Source organism: Castor canadensis, chromosome 14, assembly GCF_047511655.1.
Source record: "Castor canadensis chromosome 14, mCasCan1.hap1v2, whole genome shotgun sequence".
In the NCBI taxonomy this organism is placed as follows: domain Eukaryota; kingdom Metazoa; phylum Chordata; class Mammalia; order Rodentia; family Castoridae; genus Castor; species Castor canadensis.
Window position 1 is genome coordinate 65,523,308 of NC_133399.1, and position 15,845 is coordinate 65,539,152.

At 44.3% G+C, this 15,845-nt stretch overlaps 2 protein-coding genes across 6 annotated transcripts in view; one reads left to right on the plus strand and one right to left on the minus strand.

The window, feature by feature from the left end:
* Positions 1-4,108, plus strand: part of Gtf2e2 (general transcription factor IIE subunit 2) — a 67,546-nt gene extending 63,438 nt beyond the window's left edge. Inside the window, exons 7-8 of one of the 2 annotated variants that reach the window (XM_020172628.2) lie at positions 1,829-2,036; positions 3,610-3,747. In XM_020172628.2, coding sequence (XP_020028217.2) covers positions 1,829-1,989 — 161 coding nt within the window. In that variant the 3' untranslated portion in view covers positions 1,990-2,036; positions 3,610-3,747. Of the gene's footprint in view, positions 1-1,828; positions 2,037-3,609 lie in introns of both variants that reach the window. The other variant, XM_020172627.2, reaches the window with a different exon arrangement.
* A 4,155-nt stretch (positions 4,109-8,263) lies between these two features.
* Rbpms (RNA binding protein, mRNA processing factor) overlaps positions 8,264-15,845 on the minus strand; it is a 155,373-nt gene continuing 147,791 nt past the window's right edge. For 2 of the 4 annotated variants that reach the window (XM_020172634.2, XM_074054692.1), the window contains one exon: positions 8,264-9,825. Coding sequence is in view for 1 of the 4 variants with exons in the window: in XM_074054692.1 (XP_073910793.1) it covers positions 9,750-9,825 (76 nt within the window). In the remaining 3 variants the exon portion in view is untranslated. Of the gene's footprint in view, positions 9,826-15,140; positions 15,245-15,845 lie in introns of all 4 variants that reach the window. The other 2 variants (XR_012441465.1, XR_002212921.2) reach the window with 2 other exon arrangements.

Below are 15,845 nucleotides of genomic sequence, written 5' to 3' on the forward strand. Positions count from 1 at the left end.
CTTGATGGTATGCACTGAGAAGGGCACAGTCTCATTCCTGTGTTATTCTTGCCAAATGGGCAACATCAGTCTCATTTTGAAGAAATAACCAGACAAACACAAATTGAAGGCCCTCCTCCAAATAAAACGACCAGTGCTCTTCAGATGTGTCATGGGAATGAGAGACAAAGGCTGGGTGCACTTGGAGAGTGGAGGAGACCTGAGGAGATATGGCAGTGCAGCACAATGTGGGATCCTGATCTGGATCCTGAACCAGGAAAAGAGCACTGATGTTAACATTAGTGAAAATCAAAGAGCTGTCAGTTAGTACACGGTATTATGTTGGGTTAATAAGCTTAAGAAATTGTTTCTAAGGATAAAGTGTATATAAGAACTCTGTGTTCCAATTATGTAACTTCTCTGTTAATGTAAAATTATTTTAAACCTTTAAAAAATGTACAAAGCAAACAGTCTGTGATGTCTAGGCCATAGTAGATAAGGATAATTTTTTAGGGGACCTATCATTGCCAAGTGCAGTACATGCTATTGTAGGAATTGTATGAAAATAGGATTTCCTGCTCTTAAGGAACTTGTCACTGTTTAAGATGCTGGGAAAGTCAGGCAAACAAACAATTGTTATCAGTTAAATGATGTCTATAAAATGTGCAGATGAGAGTTATAATGTGTATATGTATAGTAGAATGAACCCCTAGTATACATCTGTGGAAATATTATTCCTGGATGTTTTGGATTTAAGTAACTTTGTGCCTAGGTTGAAATCTTTGAAGTATATTATGGTACTTCTTTCTTTTTCTTTTCTTTTCTTTCTTTCTTTTTTTTTGCATTTGATCCCCAGTGACAAAACTTTAACAAAACAGATTAACCAGAGTTCTGTTTTGCTTTGTGCAGTATGTTGTGAAATTATGAAAGAGGGAAATGGGAAAAAAAAAAACCCTATTGGGTACCTGGTTCATTTATAGCTTGTGAAAAAGACTGTATTGACAGCCCTGCAAGGAAGGGAAGGATGGGGTTGGGTACGTGTCTGAAATTAGAAGGCAAGTCAGCAGGAGGCAGGCTCCATGGTGCCCACTGAACCATTCTCAGCATTCGGGAGCCCTCCCTCCCTCCCTCCCATCGAGCATACATACGTCTTGACATTTTGCCATCACAAGTAGTTTTTTTGTGTCTCAAAATAGAGGCTAACAATGGCAAATATGGTTATTAGATCCTGTCTTTAGAAGCAGAGTTTAAGATGCAAAGGATTTTCATTTTGAACATGTCCCAATTGTGAGTCCTTTTGCTTACAAAAATAATAATATGGGGCAGAGCTACCCATGGTCTCTGAGGACAAGATACAAGCTGATGATATAGGCCTGTCTCTTTTGTATGGAGTGCATTTGTGTCTCAGCTGTACCCTTTTTTCTTTTTCTCTTCTTAGTCACCAATCCCCAGGTTGATTTCAAAAGACTTTTGCAAATAAATTGTTACAGCACCTCACTTCTGTATAAAGCTTTGGTGTCCTGTCTCCCTCTGTGTTTCTTACTATCGGTGGAGAGAAGATAGAGTATGCTGAGTTCAGGGCAGATGAGCAGAAATTTAAGCTATTTGTGCAAAAGGGAAAGAACCAATATTAGGAGTAAAAGGAGTGTTAACTGCCTTTCTTTCCCAGGAAAGCAGGGAGGCCTTTCACTCACTGGCTTCAAAAACAGCATGTTGACGTCATCTATTCTGATACCATTTTGTTCTAGGCCCTTTGTGCCACTCACTGTGCAGCACTGGAATCTTCTTGATTTACTTGTTTGTTTTCATGATGAAATCTCAGATGTGATCATATGAAATCTCATGTTAGGCCCGCATGAGAGTATTGAAGACTGGATTTTGATCACCAAGATGCCGTGGTTTGTAAAACTCAGTGTCGGAACTACTGTCTTGTTGGTACAGAATTCCAGAAACTTTGGAGGAGTGTCACTGTGGATTCAATGGATGAGGAGAAAATTGAAGAATATCTGAAGCGACAGGGTATTTCTTCCATGCAGGAATCTGGACCAAAGAAAGTGGTATGTAATCTCTACACAAATAGTGTAATCTCTGTTCTCTGAACTGCTTACCATTCTCTTCTCTGAAGAGCAGTTAGTGATTGATTCCCCCTTCCAGGTTGTTTTGTTACTAATCCTGTGATTTGGCCAGATGCAATCCAGATCCTGTCTTATGTGTTGAGTGAGGCCAGCACACCAGCCCTTAGATGTGGCTCCCCTGCCTGGGAGAGCTTTTCCATGATCTCTGCAGCTCACCCTAATAGTGCCAGCTCCTGAGCTCCAGCCATACCTCCTTGTTCTGGGGTCTCAGTGTTGTCCACTTCTTACCTCTGACCCTCTGTACACATTGTCCCAGTTTCTAAAAGGAACCACATTGCCACTTGTTTGCCCATTAACACATTAATTGGGCTCCCCCCACTCCCTTGCTTTGCCGTCTCATACTTGGTGCTTGGTGGTGCTGAATTCCTGATCATGTAGAATTGCCTTTGGTGATTTTCAGGTTCTGCGGGGACCAATATTTTTGTCTTTTTAGCCCCTAAATCCTGATCATAAAAGGTACTAGTAAGCAAATGAAGACTGCTAAATTGCCTTGGACCAGGAAACCACCTGTCTGTAGTTCAAGAACAGAGCCAGGGTAGGAATAACTCACCACCACCCTAGGCTGTGTGTGGGAGGCGGTGCCTCCCCCTTCCTGTCACCATGCTTGCCTTCTTTGTGGCTGCCTCTGTGTATCTGTGAGTTCCTAAGTGAAGTTTTAGGACCCATGAAAACAGCAGTTTATTGCCAGTGATCTCTCCATGAGTGAGTGTAATTGTAGCCCTTCATGATTCCTGTTGCTGCTTACTTTATTGATTTTTAAAACCATGTGATGTTAACATTTCAAGTATACCAAATTGATAATATTACAAATGTTTGTGTGCCTATTTCCCAGTTTTGTGTTATCTCAATATGTTAGCTATTTTTTCCCCCCATGTGTTACTGGGGTTTGAACTTAGGGCCTCTTGTTTGCTAGGCAGGCGCTCTAGCTCTTGAGCCACACTCCAGTCCTTTTTGGTTATTATTTTTCAAATAGGGTCTCAGGTTTATGCCTGTGCTGGCCTTGATCATGATCTGGGTGTAGCTGGAATGACAGGTGTGCACCACCATGCCCAGCTTTTATTGGATGAGATTCAGTCTTAATTTTTTACCCAGGCTGGTCTAGAACTGTGATCCTTCCTATCTCCACCTCTACAGTAGCTAGGATTGTAGGCATGAGCCACCAAGCCTGGCCAGTTCTTTTTAATTTGGTAATGGTAGATGTATTTTTAGATTTGCTAACAGAGACAAAACACAGAGCTTCACTGCCTCTCTTTTGTTTATCTACATAGTGCCTACGATAGTTCTAGTGGGTTTTTCATGCCAGCCGATTTTGTTCCCGGTGAAGGTTTGGCTCACATGGTAACACAAAGTACCAGATCTGCTTGGAGGGAGAGCAGGAAGAGAGGTCCACAACTCTGTCCTTTGCTGCTTGTTTATGAACTTGGTCAGTTATTCCTGATTAGACTGTCTTGTGGAGTGCTGCTATGTTATTAACTGCTTTTACCTCTTCCTTTAGGCCCCTATTCAGAGAAGGAAAAAGCCTGCTTCACAGAAAAAGCGACGGTTTAAGACTCATAACGAACACTTGGCTGGAGTGCTGAAGGATTACTCGGATATTACCCCTGGCAAATAGGGGACACTTTTGACCTTGAACAAAATTGAGACCTTTCTTATTGATGCTCTGGATCTGAAGACTGTCTTGTCTTCCTATTTACTTCTCAGGACTGAGGAGAGGAGCAGTCCAGTTTACAGAACCATTGTGGGTTATCAAATTCAAAGCTTATTTTACCTGAATAGGCTGAGGAGACATGTGATAGCCCTGTTCAACTTTTGTTACTTCTTGGGAGGAAGGCACTTAGCATGGCATGCAGGTGCTTTTGCTATTTATCTCTACTTCTAAATGGTTCCTGGTTCCATTTTTCTTCTTTATTTAGAACAAGTTGGCAGATAGTCTTGAATGCCGTATTTCTTTATTCCAAAAGGACATATTTATAATAAAATCATTGTAGAAAGATTCTTAAGAAGTTAGTGAATTCAGTTTGTTTCTGTTCATTTTTGGAAATGCCTGGAAGCAGCTCCAGTCCTTGACTTGCCAGCGTGAGTATTTGGGATGTTATAAAAGATTGGAGTCTGCACTGTGCTACTGAGCACGTGGATTTCACTATTGGAGCACAAGTTAAGCAATAAACATACACTAAATGTAACTGGACAAATCAGTAGTTAGCCTCTTGGATTTAGAAAGTCAGTGTCTACTGCCACCATGAACAAGGATGCATAGTCTTCTTGCCAACTTAAACATCAGGTTCACTGTGTCTCAGCCCTCAAGTTGCTTGTCTTGAGGGTCTTCTGGTGGAGGTACCTGGATCAGCTCATGAGATCCATCCACTATCAAGTATGTGCGGATTTTTAAGGGCTAGAGTGACTTACAGGAAATTGTTGTTGTCCTTCCTGCCTGCTGTGGCAAACCATGCATTTTTTCTTATCTGCACTTCATATGCAGTCTGTTGTGTGCCTTTTGGTTGACCCAGAGGTCTCACATCAGTTTAATATCATATTGTATTACAAAAACAAGGTTTGTATGATTAGTAACCCAAAATGGTAAATGTCTGATCAGATGACAAGGCATTTTACTTTTTTCTTGTGTACTTCTCATCCATTTAATGTTGTTTGTTGTGCCTTTCTTACCTCTAAGCTCCAAAACATGGTTGTGAGATGTCACACTGAGGTTCCACTAATAATTTAGAATTCAGGGAATTCATTGTCTCACTCTGTGTCTGAAGTGTTTTGCTGGCGAAGAGTGTTAATGTCATAGCATAAAACTAGTTCCTGTGAATCGGGAATTAACTCATCTCCAAGCAGATGTCTGTTTTTGTGGGCTGTACACTCTATCCTGTTTTCTTAACTAGACCTGGAGGTTGCATTCAGGATATCTCAAACACTTTATCACAGGTTCTAAGGTAAGATGCTTTAATGCCAGTTGTGTACTCTTAGTGACTTTAGCTATGCTTGTACTCACTAGTACTTTGTGGACTGGCCTGCCTGATGATTGATTTCAGTTTTCTTGTATAAAACTCTTCAGAAATAAGGAAATTGACATCTCAAGAAATGAAATGTATTTGCTAAATTGCCACATTTACAAATTCTATAGCTCTGTCTCATTGTGTGAATTTTCTTTTTTGGTGACAGTGGGGATTGAACTCGGACTTACCACTTAAGCCATGCCCCCAGTACTGTTGCTTTTAGTTTTTGATAGGATCTCATGCATTTGCTTGGGCTGACCTGGACCTCTTGTCCTTCTACATCCACCTCCTGAGTAGTTGGGATATAGGCTTGTACCATCACTCCTGGCCCTACATTTTCTTTTGTTAGGCCTTGATACCTTTTTGCCTAAGACATATCAGAGCAATTCCTCCATGTTGAGGTATTGGGATTACATCACTCGGTGATGTGTGGGGAGAATATAAGCTTTGTGGAAAATCTGATAGAAGCCTACTAGTGTTTGATGATTATAAGAAGAGTCTTTTAATAGTTCTTCTGGGTGTCTGAAAACATTCCCCCAGAAATTCCCAGTTAAAGCGTGTCCTTGCTCTGCCCGTTTCTTCTGAGTTTCCTGCCATTTAGAAGCAAGTGGGAGTTGGCATGGCTGAGAGAGTTAAAAGGCTAAAGCAGTCGTCTACAGTGCCTCTGAACTAATTCATCACACTTACATGAGGCTTTTAGGGGATAGTGAAGTTTTTACACAGAGTGTAAAAACGGAACATTTGGCTGCCGTCACAGACCGTAGGTGTGGCCTGATGATGGTAAGACCCTGGGAATGGAGGAGCACTTGATACCTGTGGAGCAGAGTATTGGGGAAAAGGCAGTGCAGAAAACATCCCAGTATTTCCTATTCTTGTGGTGACAAGGAGGGGCTGTAAATGTACAGCTGTTAGAAATCACTAGAGACAAACAAACTCTGAGTGTAGACAGCTGTGTGGGTTAGGGTATTGGGTTTATTAGTTCTTCAGTTCTTAACAGCTAATGGCAAATATCTGAGGCTCACTGTCCCCTCTACTACTGTTTTTATTCTCAGTGATTGGTTGTGGGAAGATTTTGTGCTTTCTGAGATGTACCGACTTGTTAGCAAGCCAAGAATAGCAATGAATAGCACTGGGTCTTCTGCGGCAAGGCTGGGGTGCGTGCTGGGTCTGAACAGTGATTGCCTGTCATCACTCTCATTGCTGTCCTTGGGGCTTCATATAGAAAGTTCATTTCCCACTGTGTACCTTGTGGAACAGTCCTCAGAGATGAATAGGTGTTCCGTGAGTCACAGGGATGGGGAAGGTTCAGAACCTCTTGGAGGCCATTTCTTAGGCTAACCTCAGAATACCCGTCCGATTTGTCTTGTTTTGTGGGTGTTGGGGAAGCACACTTTTGTAAACATGGAATTAGAATAGGCCTTGGCATTGTGCTGTTAGCCATCCTCAGACTATAGTTCCAAGAGCAAACACATTTTCCTGCTGGGTGCAGCTGGCTTATGCCTATAATCTAGCTACTTGGGAGGCTTAGGTCAGGAGGATCATGGCTCAAGGCCAGTCCATGCAAATAGTTTGTGAGCCCCTATCTCTAAAAAGCAGAGCAAAGTGGACTGGAAATGTGCCTCACATGGTAGAGTGTCTGCTTTGCAAGCACGAAGCTGAGAAGTACCACCAAAAACAAAACACATTTTGCTTCATAAAAGGATTTCCATTACAAATAAATGTCTGGTCTGTGACCATACCATCTCATATTGCAGTCTAAGCCAGGCCAGGCTTGATTAGTACTGGGGTGGAAGAAATGAAGTGGTCACTCTTTAGCAGATTGACAAGGCTACCCTGTCAAAGACCCCTTTGGGGAAGTACTGGGACAGCTCCTCTGGCTTGGGGGTGGGTCAGCACATTCCTGTGACCCTGCTGAAAACCCAGGGACTTTTCAGCTGACCAGAAGTTTGCAGATTTTCAAAGAATGTTCATTGCAAAGCCACATATATTTAAATAAGAAAATGTAATTCGACCAAAAGGGACAACTAAGTAAACCACAGCCTGAATTTGGTAAGATCAGCTCCAGAAACACCCAGAACAGGTTTATCTTGCACTTGACTATTGTGCAATATTAAACATGCTTGCCAAAGCTCCTCCTAAAGCCTGTGTTCTTTTAAGGGAAAAGTGCTCCTCTGTCCAGGTATTTGAACACTTCTCATTGCATTTGTGCCTGCTTTTTGCTCAGAAGACAACTTGAGTTGAATTTAAGCATCTGGCCTAATCAAGTTTCTAATTTGGCATTACTGAGCATAGTCAAAGAGTGAGTTTTCCAAGTGGGCAAGTGGAACAAAGTAACCCATTTATCTCTCCCCACTCAGACCTTCCATTAAGAAAGAGCTGTATTCAAACAGTAGAGAACCAAGGCTTCACTGCTATTTTCCACTTTGGGACAGGTTACATTATGGTTTATGGAAAGATGCACTCCCAAGCCCATAAAGCAGAATCAGTGTGGTTTGATGTGAGGCACTAGTAAGAGAATTTGTGGGTATCACTGGGAGCTACGAAAAGTGGTGAAAACAAGGCCTTTGGAGCCACCTGTGTGTGGCAGTCTCTGGTGCCTTGGAGTTGAAAATTCACACATAGATGGGCTGAAGGCAAAGCTCCACATCAGTTTTATTTTCTCTGATTATCCGTGAGTTCGAGGTCTGATGGCAGTGATCATGACCATGTTGGCGGGTACTCTCCTCTGGCAAAGAGGTGTTAGGTCTAAATCAGAGCCAAAAATGCAGTGTCTAGGAGTTACCAGTGGTTGTTCACATAGTTGGAATTAAGCACTATTAAAAAGGGTAAGCGTATATAGAATACACTGAGTAATACTTTAATAGAATTTGAATAACTTGAGCTCAGACTTTATAAGCTGATGTGAATAGTAGTCAGTTGAGTTTTGTAAAAGGTATTTCAGAAATGTGTAGGAGTTCATCTTGAGGTGGCTTCGGTAGTGCATTTGTAGAGGCTTCCCTCTGCCTTTCCCATTCCTACTCTGTACATTCGCTCAGTGCCAGTGCTTAGCTCAGCCAAAACCTGAAAATGAAACACACATCTTTAGTCCCTAGTCTGCATTGTGGACACGTTTGGTTGATCTTGCAAAAAAGAATTTGCCAAGCAATGGTGTGACAGCTGGAATAAACACTTTATTTTTTAAAAAATGACAATAGAAAAGTACCTTTCAATAGTTTGTTTATAAAAGCACAACCAACTGTGAAGTCTCACCAAGAGCCTCATGGTGCTGAGGGGATAAGCAGGTCCTTGAACATCAAGTAGATGTATCAGAAGCCCCAAGCTGCTGCCTGCCTCATTCTCTCTTATTTATGGTAAGAGCGAGTCCCTTGCTCCTGGTCTTTTTTTATTTCTAGTGAAGAATAATGTAACAAAACCCTCAAACCAACCATATAATGAATAAAACATTCAAGTTTTCAGCACAACGTGAGCAGATCAATAATAGATTGTGATTCTGTCTAGCTATATCAGAGTGGGAAACTGAAGTCAGTACAATTTTACACATGGCTCTTAACACAAGGGAGAGAGGGGAGAGGCTGAGCTGTTACAGACTCTGGAAATGTGTCTGTCCACTTATAAAACGTTTTGCCTTTGAAGAAGTGTTGAAGCAAGGCCAGTGGTATTCATGACATTGGCTGCTGGTTCTATCCTCTTCTGTGCGATGCTGTAGGTAGTCTCACAGTGAGCACATGTGATTCTGGAACAGGTCTGTTTGGCATGATGCTGCCAAAACTTGAGAACACCAGCTCATAGGGCCAGCGTCTTGCAAAAGCACTTGGGAGTCACGCACTCCCCATTGTAGCCAAGGAAGTTGGATGAAGCCAGCCCTTCTGAGGCCAGGCTAGCGTACAAGCCAAAGCCCTCCCTTATCTGTGAGGCCTCAGCTGCCTCTTTGTTCCACTGGGAGGAGTGGAGATGGCTGGAGTAAGGTGAATGACACATCAAGTTATACACACAGGAGCGTGCTAGCATAAGAGATAAACATAAACCTGCAAAACCTAACATTCAGCTCCCAGAGTCTACAGCCATAGCTGCCAGGGTTTTCTAAGAGCATGCTCTGGTCAGCAAGTTTTACCAAAGTTCTCTTTGCCCAGTTGTGAATGTGCCATTGAGCCAGAAGCTCCTGGAGGCTTTGATTGTCTTGCAGGAATATCCTACAGGATTACAGACCTTGTAATGAAAATATTTCTGTTTCTAATACCTAATACCACATCACTAATGTACCCTGGACTTAGACCAGGCAGGCATATTCTATACATTTCACAATGCAATTCTGGAACTTTTGATGCTATTTAAAAACATGCCCCAAACATGCAGCTTATTTTAGAGGAAAAAAATATTTTTAATTATAAGCATTCAAAAGTCAAGCACAAAAGTTGTGATACAACCCAGTGTAAGAATCCATCTTGTCACATTTAAAATGGTATAAAAATACTCACTTTCTTGGTTTAATTGTTGACTTTTAGGATTTTACTGAAAATATCTCCAAACTGTACAGAAACTTATGTCAGACCATGCATTCACAAACAACACACTATTTCTTACAATTATACAGTGTAAAAGAGTAAAACATTTATTATTATATATATATTTTTTTTCTTCAAGAGAAACAGATGTGTGATAGAGGCTGTAGCAAAGTCTTGAAGGGATCAAAACTGGGCAAGGTTGTTTCAAACCTGAAACAAAAAAAAAAGCATGTTCAGAGAGCAGATCCCAAAAAATTGTGTGCAGTACTTTCCTCTAGTGATACGGCTGAGGAAACTGTGGGAGAACTCATGATTCCCAATGGAGTGTATGTGCACAGGTGAGTATTTACTGACCCTCCAAATAAAGGCCACGCACAAGTTATCTCAACAAGATTCATGGGTAGCATTTTAATTTTCATTTCTTACCTCTTACATAATAGAAACTTAAATGACCTCTACTTCTCTTCTGGGTGTGGTGGTGCACATCTGTAATTCCAGCACTTGGGACACAGGAGGATGGCAAGTTTCAAGCCAGTTTGGGCTACATAGCAAGACCCTTTATCTCCCAAAATGAATAAAATAGACCTTCAGGCAATTACCCAAGTCCCGCCTATCTGGTACTGGTTCCAGTTTTTTTTCCCTTTTAAGACTGGTCTCCAGCTCCTCCTCCCTCCTGCTTCCTGAGTGCTGGAATTACAGGTGTGCACCACATCTGGGTGTTTTTGTTTTTTTTTTTTTTTGGTGGTAATAGGGATCGAACCCAGGTCTTGGAAAATGCTAGGCAAGTTGTCTGCCCCCAGCCCACGTCCTTGATTTTCTTAAACACACATCTGTATTGCTTGGGTTTACTTAATTTGTGTCCAGAATACATAGTAAAACCTCTACTATTCTGTCATTTTACTTTCTCTCTCTAATATATATTTGTAGTTACAGAACAAGTGTACATAGAAAAACCTGGTTTGTACAGGGAAGTACTTATTTCTGTATAAAGGAAAAAACCACTACTGGTAACAACCCACTTAACTGTTCCAAGGTAGACTTGTTTGGAAGATGCTGTTTGGCAATAAATCCTGAATTCAGAGAAATATTTATGAGCACTCAAACATGGTAATGGGCTGGGTGCTGGTGGCTCACGTCTGTAATCCTAGCTACTCCAGAGGCAGGTATCAGGAGGATCAGGGTTCAAAGCTAGGCAGATAGTTCCACGAGACCCTATCTCAAAAAACCCCTTCACAGAGGAGGGCTGGTGGAGTAGCTCAAGGTGTAGGCCCTGAGTCCCAAGTCCCAGTACCACAAAACAAACAAACAAACAAAAAAACCCCAAAAAACCAAGAATAAAAAACATGGCTCATGGGATAACCTTATAAATACAAACCCTGTACACTGTTGGCTGTATTCACTCTGAAATGTGACGGTATATACCTTCACATCCCAGTTTTTAGATGACATTGTTGTAAATGGATACAACCAATAATGAGGCCAAACCAGAGATCCCTTTGGCTGGGAAATGCTCCCCACTGTAACTCTGCGAGTGCCTCATATCCACCTCAGTGATCCCAGCACAATTCCACCGTCTCTGCACAACCTCAGCATATCTGAATTAGAAGGATTTGTCCTGGGGTGAGCCAGACACACTGCAGGAAATTCTTGTATTCTGATTTCTTTGCCTCCCCCGGTGCCCAGTATGAGTGTGTGAACACGCATGTGATAAGGAAATCAGCGTAGGCGGGCTGTTCATGCCTTTCTCTGATGCAGGCCACACATCCTGTGATGCTCAGTGAGATGACTCTGTCACCTGCGGGGTGATAGCAGCATAAGTTCCTTTGTGAGCTCTCGCCCTTCTGCCACTAATGCCTGACCTGCCTTTTAACTGCCAAAGGAGCCCGTGCTCTCAGAATCAGCAAAGGCTGAAAAGGCACTGACTCTCCCACCTGGGTCCCCCTGGAGGGCCTGTCACAGTGGAGTGAAACTGGACAGTTTCCTTCCCCAAGCTCCACCTCATTCTAAACTTGACCACACACCAGCTCAAGCTGAAGAACAGTAATTGTGGCAGTTCCTGCTTCACTGATTGACAGTGGATACCATGTGGCAGCCTTGTCCCCTCTGGGCTGAGAGGGCCATCTTGGGAAAGCAGCCTGGCTGTGGTGAGGATGCATCCAGGTTAATGGCCTGCAACTGAAGCTGCTGTGCTGCTTTCAGGGAACCGACAGGTATGTGAGCCCTGCTTCTGTGGGCCAGGAATGCTGGCTCAGGGTGGTGGAGTCCCTGGCAGGGGCCTGGCTCATCTCCAGAGAGCTCAACAAGTCCTGGTAAGTGCACACTGCTTGCCCTATCCTCTTTTTTTTTTTTTCATTTTTCTTTTATTATTCATATGTGCATACAAGGCTTGGTTCATTTCTCCCCCCTGCCCCCACCCCCTCCCTTACCACCCACTCCACCCCCTCCCGCTTCCCCCCCTCAATACCCAGCAGATTGCCCTATCCTCTTAAGACTAGAAGATTGCTCTCCCCATTGCTGTCAGCTTCCACTGGGACAGTCCTGCCAAGACCTCAAAGGCAATGTACCTACACCCAAACCCATCACCAAGCTGCTCATCCTTTACAATGACTCCACATGGCCTGGCACTGTTGGATCATCTCCTTCCCACAATGTCACCACCTTGGGTTTGCATCTCTGTGCTCCTACACTTTTGAATCTTCAACCATTTTATATTCGTCACTCATTTATTCCAGGGGCTTCCCAAGCCCAAAATCTTTTGAGGCTCTTTCCCAAGCTGTTTGCATTCTCTCGCCTGTCCTAATCACCCATGGCACCTACAAACCTACTGTCTCTTAAAACCCATCTTCCTGATCCCATCAACCTGCAGGGCTTCCTCCTGGGATACTTTGGCTTTCACAGGGGTTATCTTGGATGCTATTTTCCTGCCTAAAATCTCTTTTCTTCCTCAACCCCAGATAGTCACTTGCATGCGACAAAAATGCCATTTCTTCTTTGAGACACTTGGACTTTAGGCAAATGAAATGGGCCACTAATGGGATGTGGCACTGAGCTTGGGTCCACTCTATGCTCTGCACACCAGCCCAGAGATGCCTTCTAGAGGAAGCAACCTTTCTGGCTGGGCTTTGTAACGCACCTCTGCACAGGAAGAAGGGTGGAAAAGCTGATTTTCTGAAGTGCAGGGAGAAGAGGAGATGAGTGTATAGTTTCCTGAAGTTTCCAAAACTGTGCCATGTTGATAAAATTCTCACATGGGAAAAGAATGTATCCACACTGCCATGGACGTTCCCAGATTGAACACAAGGTCAAAATGTGGCTATTTCAGTCCTTGTAAACAAGAAGAGGTTTAGCTGGGAATGGAGTTCAAACCTTGGAATGTATTAACAAGGACACTTAAACAAAGTCCAAAGACATCCGGGAACATGAAGCACCTCAGAGGGACAGTGAGCCAGGGTGACGCGGGGTAGATCCTTTTCCCGAAAGAGGGCTGACGATATGCAAGTGATGGGGCATGAAGACATCCTCTGAGGTCTCCAGCATCTTAAGGAGTATTTATAAAATTGTGAGATATTTCAGTTGCATTTATATTAAAGATCAGTACATGGGGGGGTCGTTGCCTGCTGGTGAGATTATGGAACACCTAACAATACCCATGGGACCAGAGTAGTTGCTCTACCTTACTCAACTTCTGGTAGGCTTGTCCTGGTGCCCTGTGAGTTTTCAGCCCATTGCTGAGAAACGGCTCTTTGCTTTCCCTGCTCACGCACTCTTGAACTAATTACTATGATTCCTCCCCAGGTTTAACCCTCTAGCACTTATTTTCACCCAAAATCCTGTAGGGAATATTCCCCTCCATCAAACTCCAAATAAACATGGAATATCCTATCACAAGTGATTGCAATTTGTAAGGGTGGTGAGTTTCTTTTCAAGTACTGATAGTAATAAACTAGCTCATCGTCTATAGTGCCTCTAGGGGAAGAGACACCAATCTCTCCCTGCCTCCCCTGGCAATGCCAGTGCATGGCTCCAGCTCCACAGAGAAGGCCCAGTCCTGGGGGCAGATGACATCCATCTCTGCCCTTCAAGGCAGGTCACATAGCCGTGTTGTCTGCCCTCAGATTTGGAATGAGAATAGCCTTCTTCACACTTGCTCCGGTAACCCACGGTGGCCTGGGAACTGGGGCACCACAACCAACTGGCTCAGTGTTGAGGGCATCACTGAGCTCTTCCGCACCTCTAACACTTCTGGGGCATCTGTCCTCCTACCACGAGGCCCCTCAGTTGTCAGGTTCGAAATTGCCATCTGCTGCCTTCACTGGGCTTGTGCTTAGAATGACATGTCAGTCTCTTTGCTGCATTTAAAGTGGAAGGCTGGGTTCCTTCCCTAGCACTGGGGGGAAAAATCATGCCTACCCTGTTTCCAAAAAATTGCATGGTGGCTTTAAGTTGTTTTTTAAATTTTCCCCAGAGGAGGAAAAAGAAAACCATGTCTTCTATAACAGTTTGATAACATCAGCAGTATCATGAGCGTTCCTGTTGGGAACCATGACAAAAGGAAAAGCTAGTAAGAGGAGAAGGTCATAGAAACTGGGGGTAAATGCCAGCCGCCCTTTATGTGTGGAAGATGTTCGAGCTGTACGCTTGTGTCACTAAGAAAATGCTGCAGTGCAGGGGACTCCCTTCCTGTCCAGAATGCTGCCCAGGCGAGGCGAGCTGCAGTGTGAGACACCAGAAGACAGTGCTTCACAACAAGCACTAAGCACGAGATGTGAGCCCAGAAAGGTGCCTGGTCCTCTGTCCTCAGCAGGAATCTTGCCTTCCTCTGTGACTCATCTTTTTTATGGCCCCTCATAGGGATGAAATTTGCCACCTTATTTGGGCTGACACACAAACTGTCCTTGACCCCTACCATGCTGCAGCTCCATGCTAAGCTTTCCAAATACAGAGCCCCTACATGTGGTGCCTGGCAGGCAGGTCAGCTCTAGGAATGTACATTATTTGCCTTTTTTAAAATACTACTAGCTAGGGCTGAACATGGTGAAGCACACCTGTAATCTCACCACTTGAGAGTGGAGGCAGGAGGATTGAGTTGAGGCCCGCCTGGGCTACACGGAGAGATCTGCTACAGTCTCAGCATAATTGGATTGGTAAGGCAAGAGGGAACATAAACACTGTATCTGAAATAGATGTCCAACGAAGTGCTGGGATTCCTAAACAAAGCTTAGGAGCTGAAGGGGAAAAGCTTCACTTATCTGTAAAACTCCAGAGGTGGGTGCCATCAGATAGGCAAGTAGGTGAACAGAGCCAGCTCACCTGAGAAGGCCGCAACACACCCTGAAGACTACCTGTTGTTGTCCTGAATGTCCTTTCCCTAAGCAGGCCTTGGCTGGGGGAGAAAGCGCCCACCAGACCACCTGGGGAAGGAGAGTGCAGGACTGCGGGCCCAGCAGAGGCCCCAGCTCTCAGGGTCCCAGCTAACACTGGTGCCTGTCCTGACCACACCGGCTGGCATCTCCTTCGGCACTCACCAGCACGCTCCAGTTTTGCAGAACAGCTGGAGAAGAGTCGCCACCAGTGAAGACCTCATTAATACCCACAAGACAGATTGCAGCCGCCATCACACACCTGGGACCTGGGTGGACAGAGAGATTGCCCATTAACCAAGCATGGCACCCCCTCCTGTGGTTGCCTGCTGGGGCCCTGGTTCTTAATGATGACTGCGTTCTGTTGGGACGACAAGGAGCTCAGAGGCCGGGACAAAGGCACCAAAGGGTTTTGTGCTAAACTGAGGACAGATGCTACAGCAGAGGGACCTTACAGGAAAGTTAGCAGCCAGGAAAGCGACCTCAGGACTTAGTAGTGTGAGGTCTTCTGGGCCAGGACAGCAGGGAGGCTGCCTGTCCCAGCCCTTGAGAACTCTGCATGTGGTCATGTGGTTGGATCCCAAAGACCGTGTGCTAGGCCCTGAGCAGTGACCCAAAGGTTCCGCGCAGAGGCATAGGACCCAAAGCCCCATTCAGGAAGGCTCAGGATGGCAACCAGCTCCAGGGCTGTCTCCGATCAAAACAGGTTTGTTCAGCACCAGGCCATGAGAGCTCTGCGCTGTCCTGCTCAAGTGACCAAGTTCTTCTCCCAGCAGAGCCAAAACAAAGCCAAAAGGAAGCACATCTGTGAACATGACCTGTGATGCTCTAGGGGCTGAGTGTTTTGAAATCCAAAGATACAGAGACCCA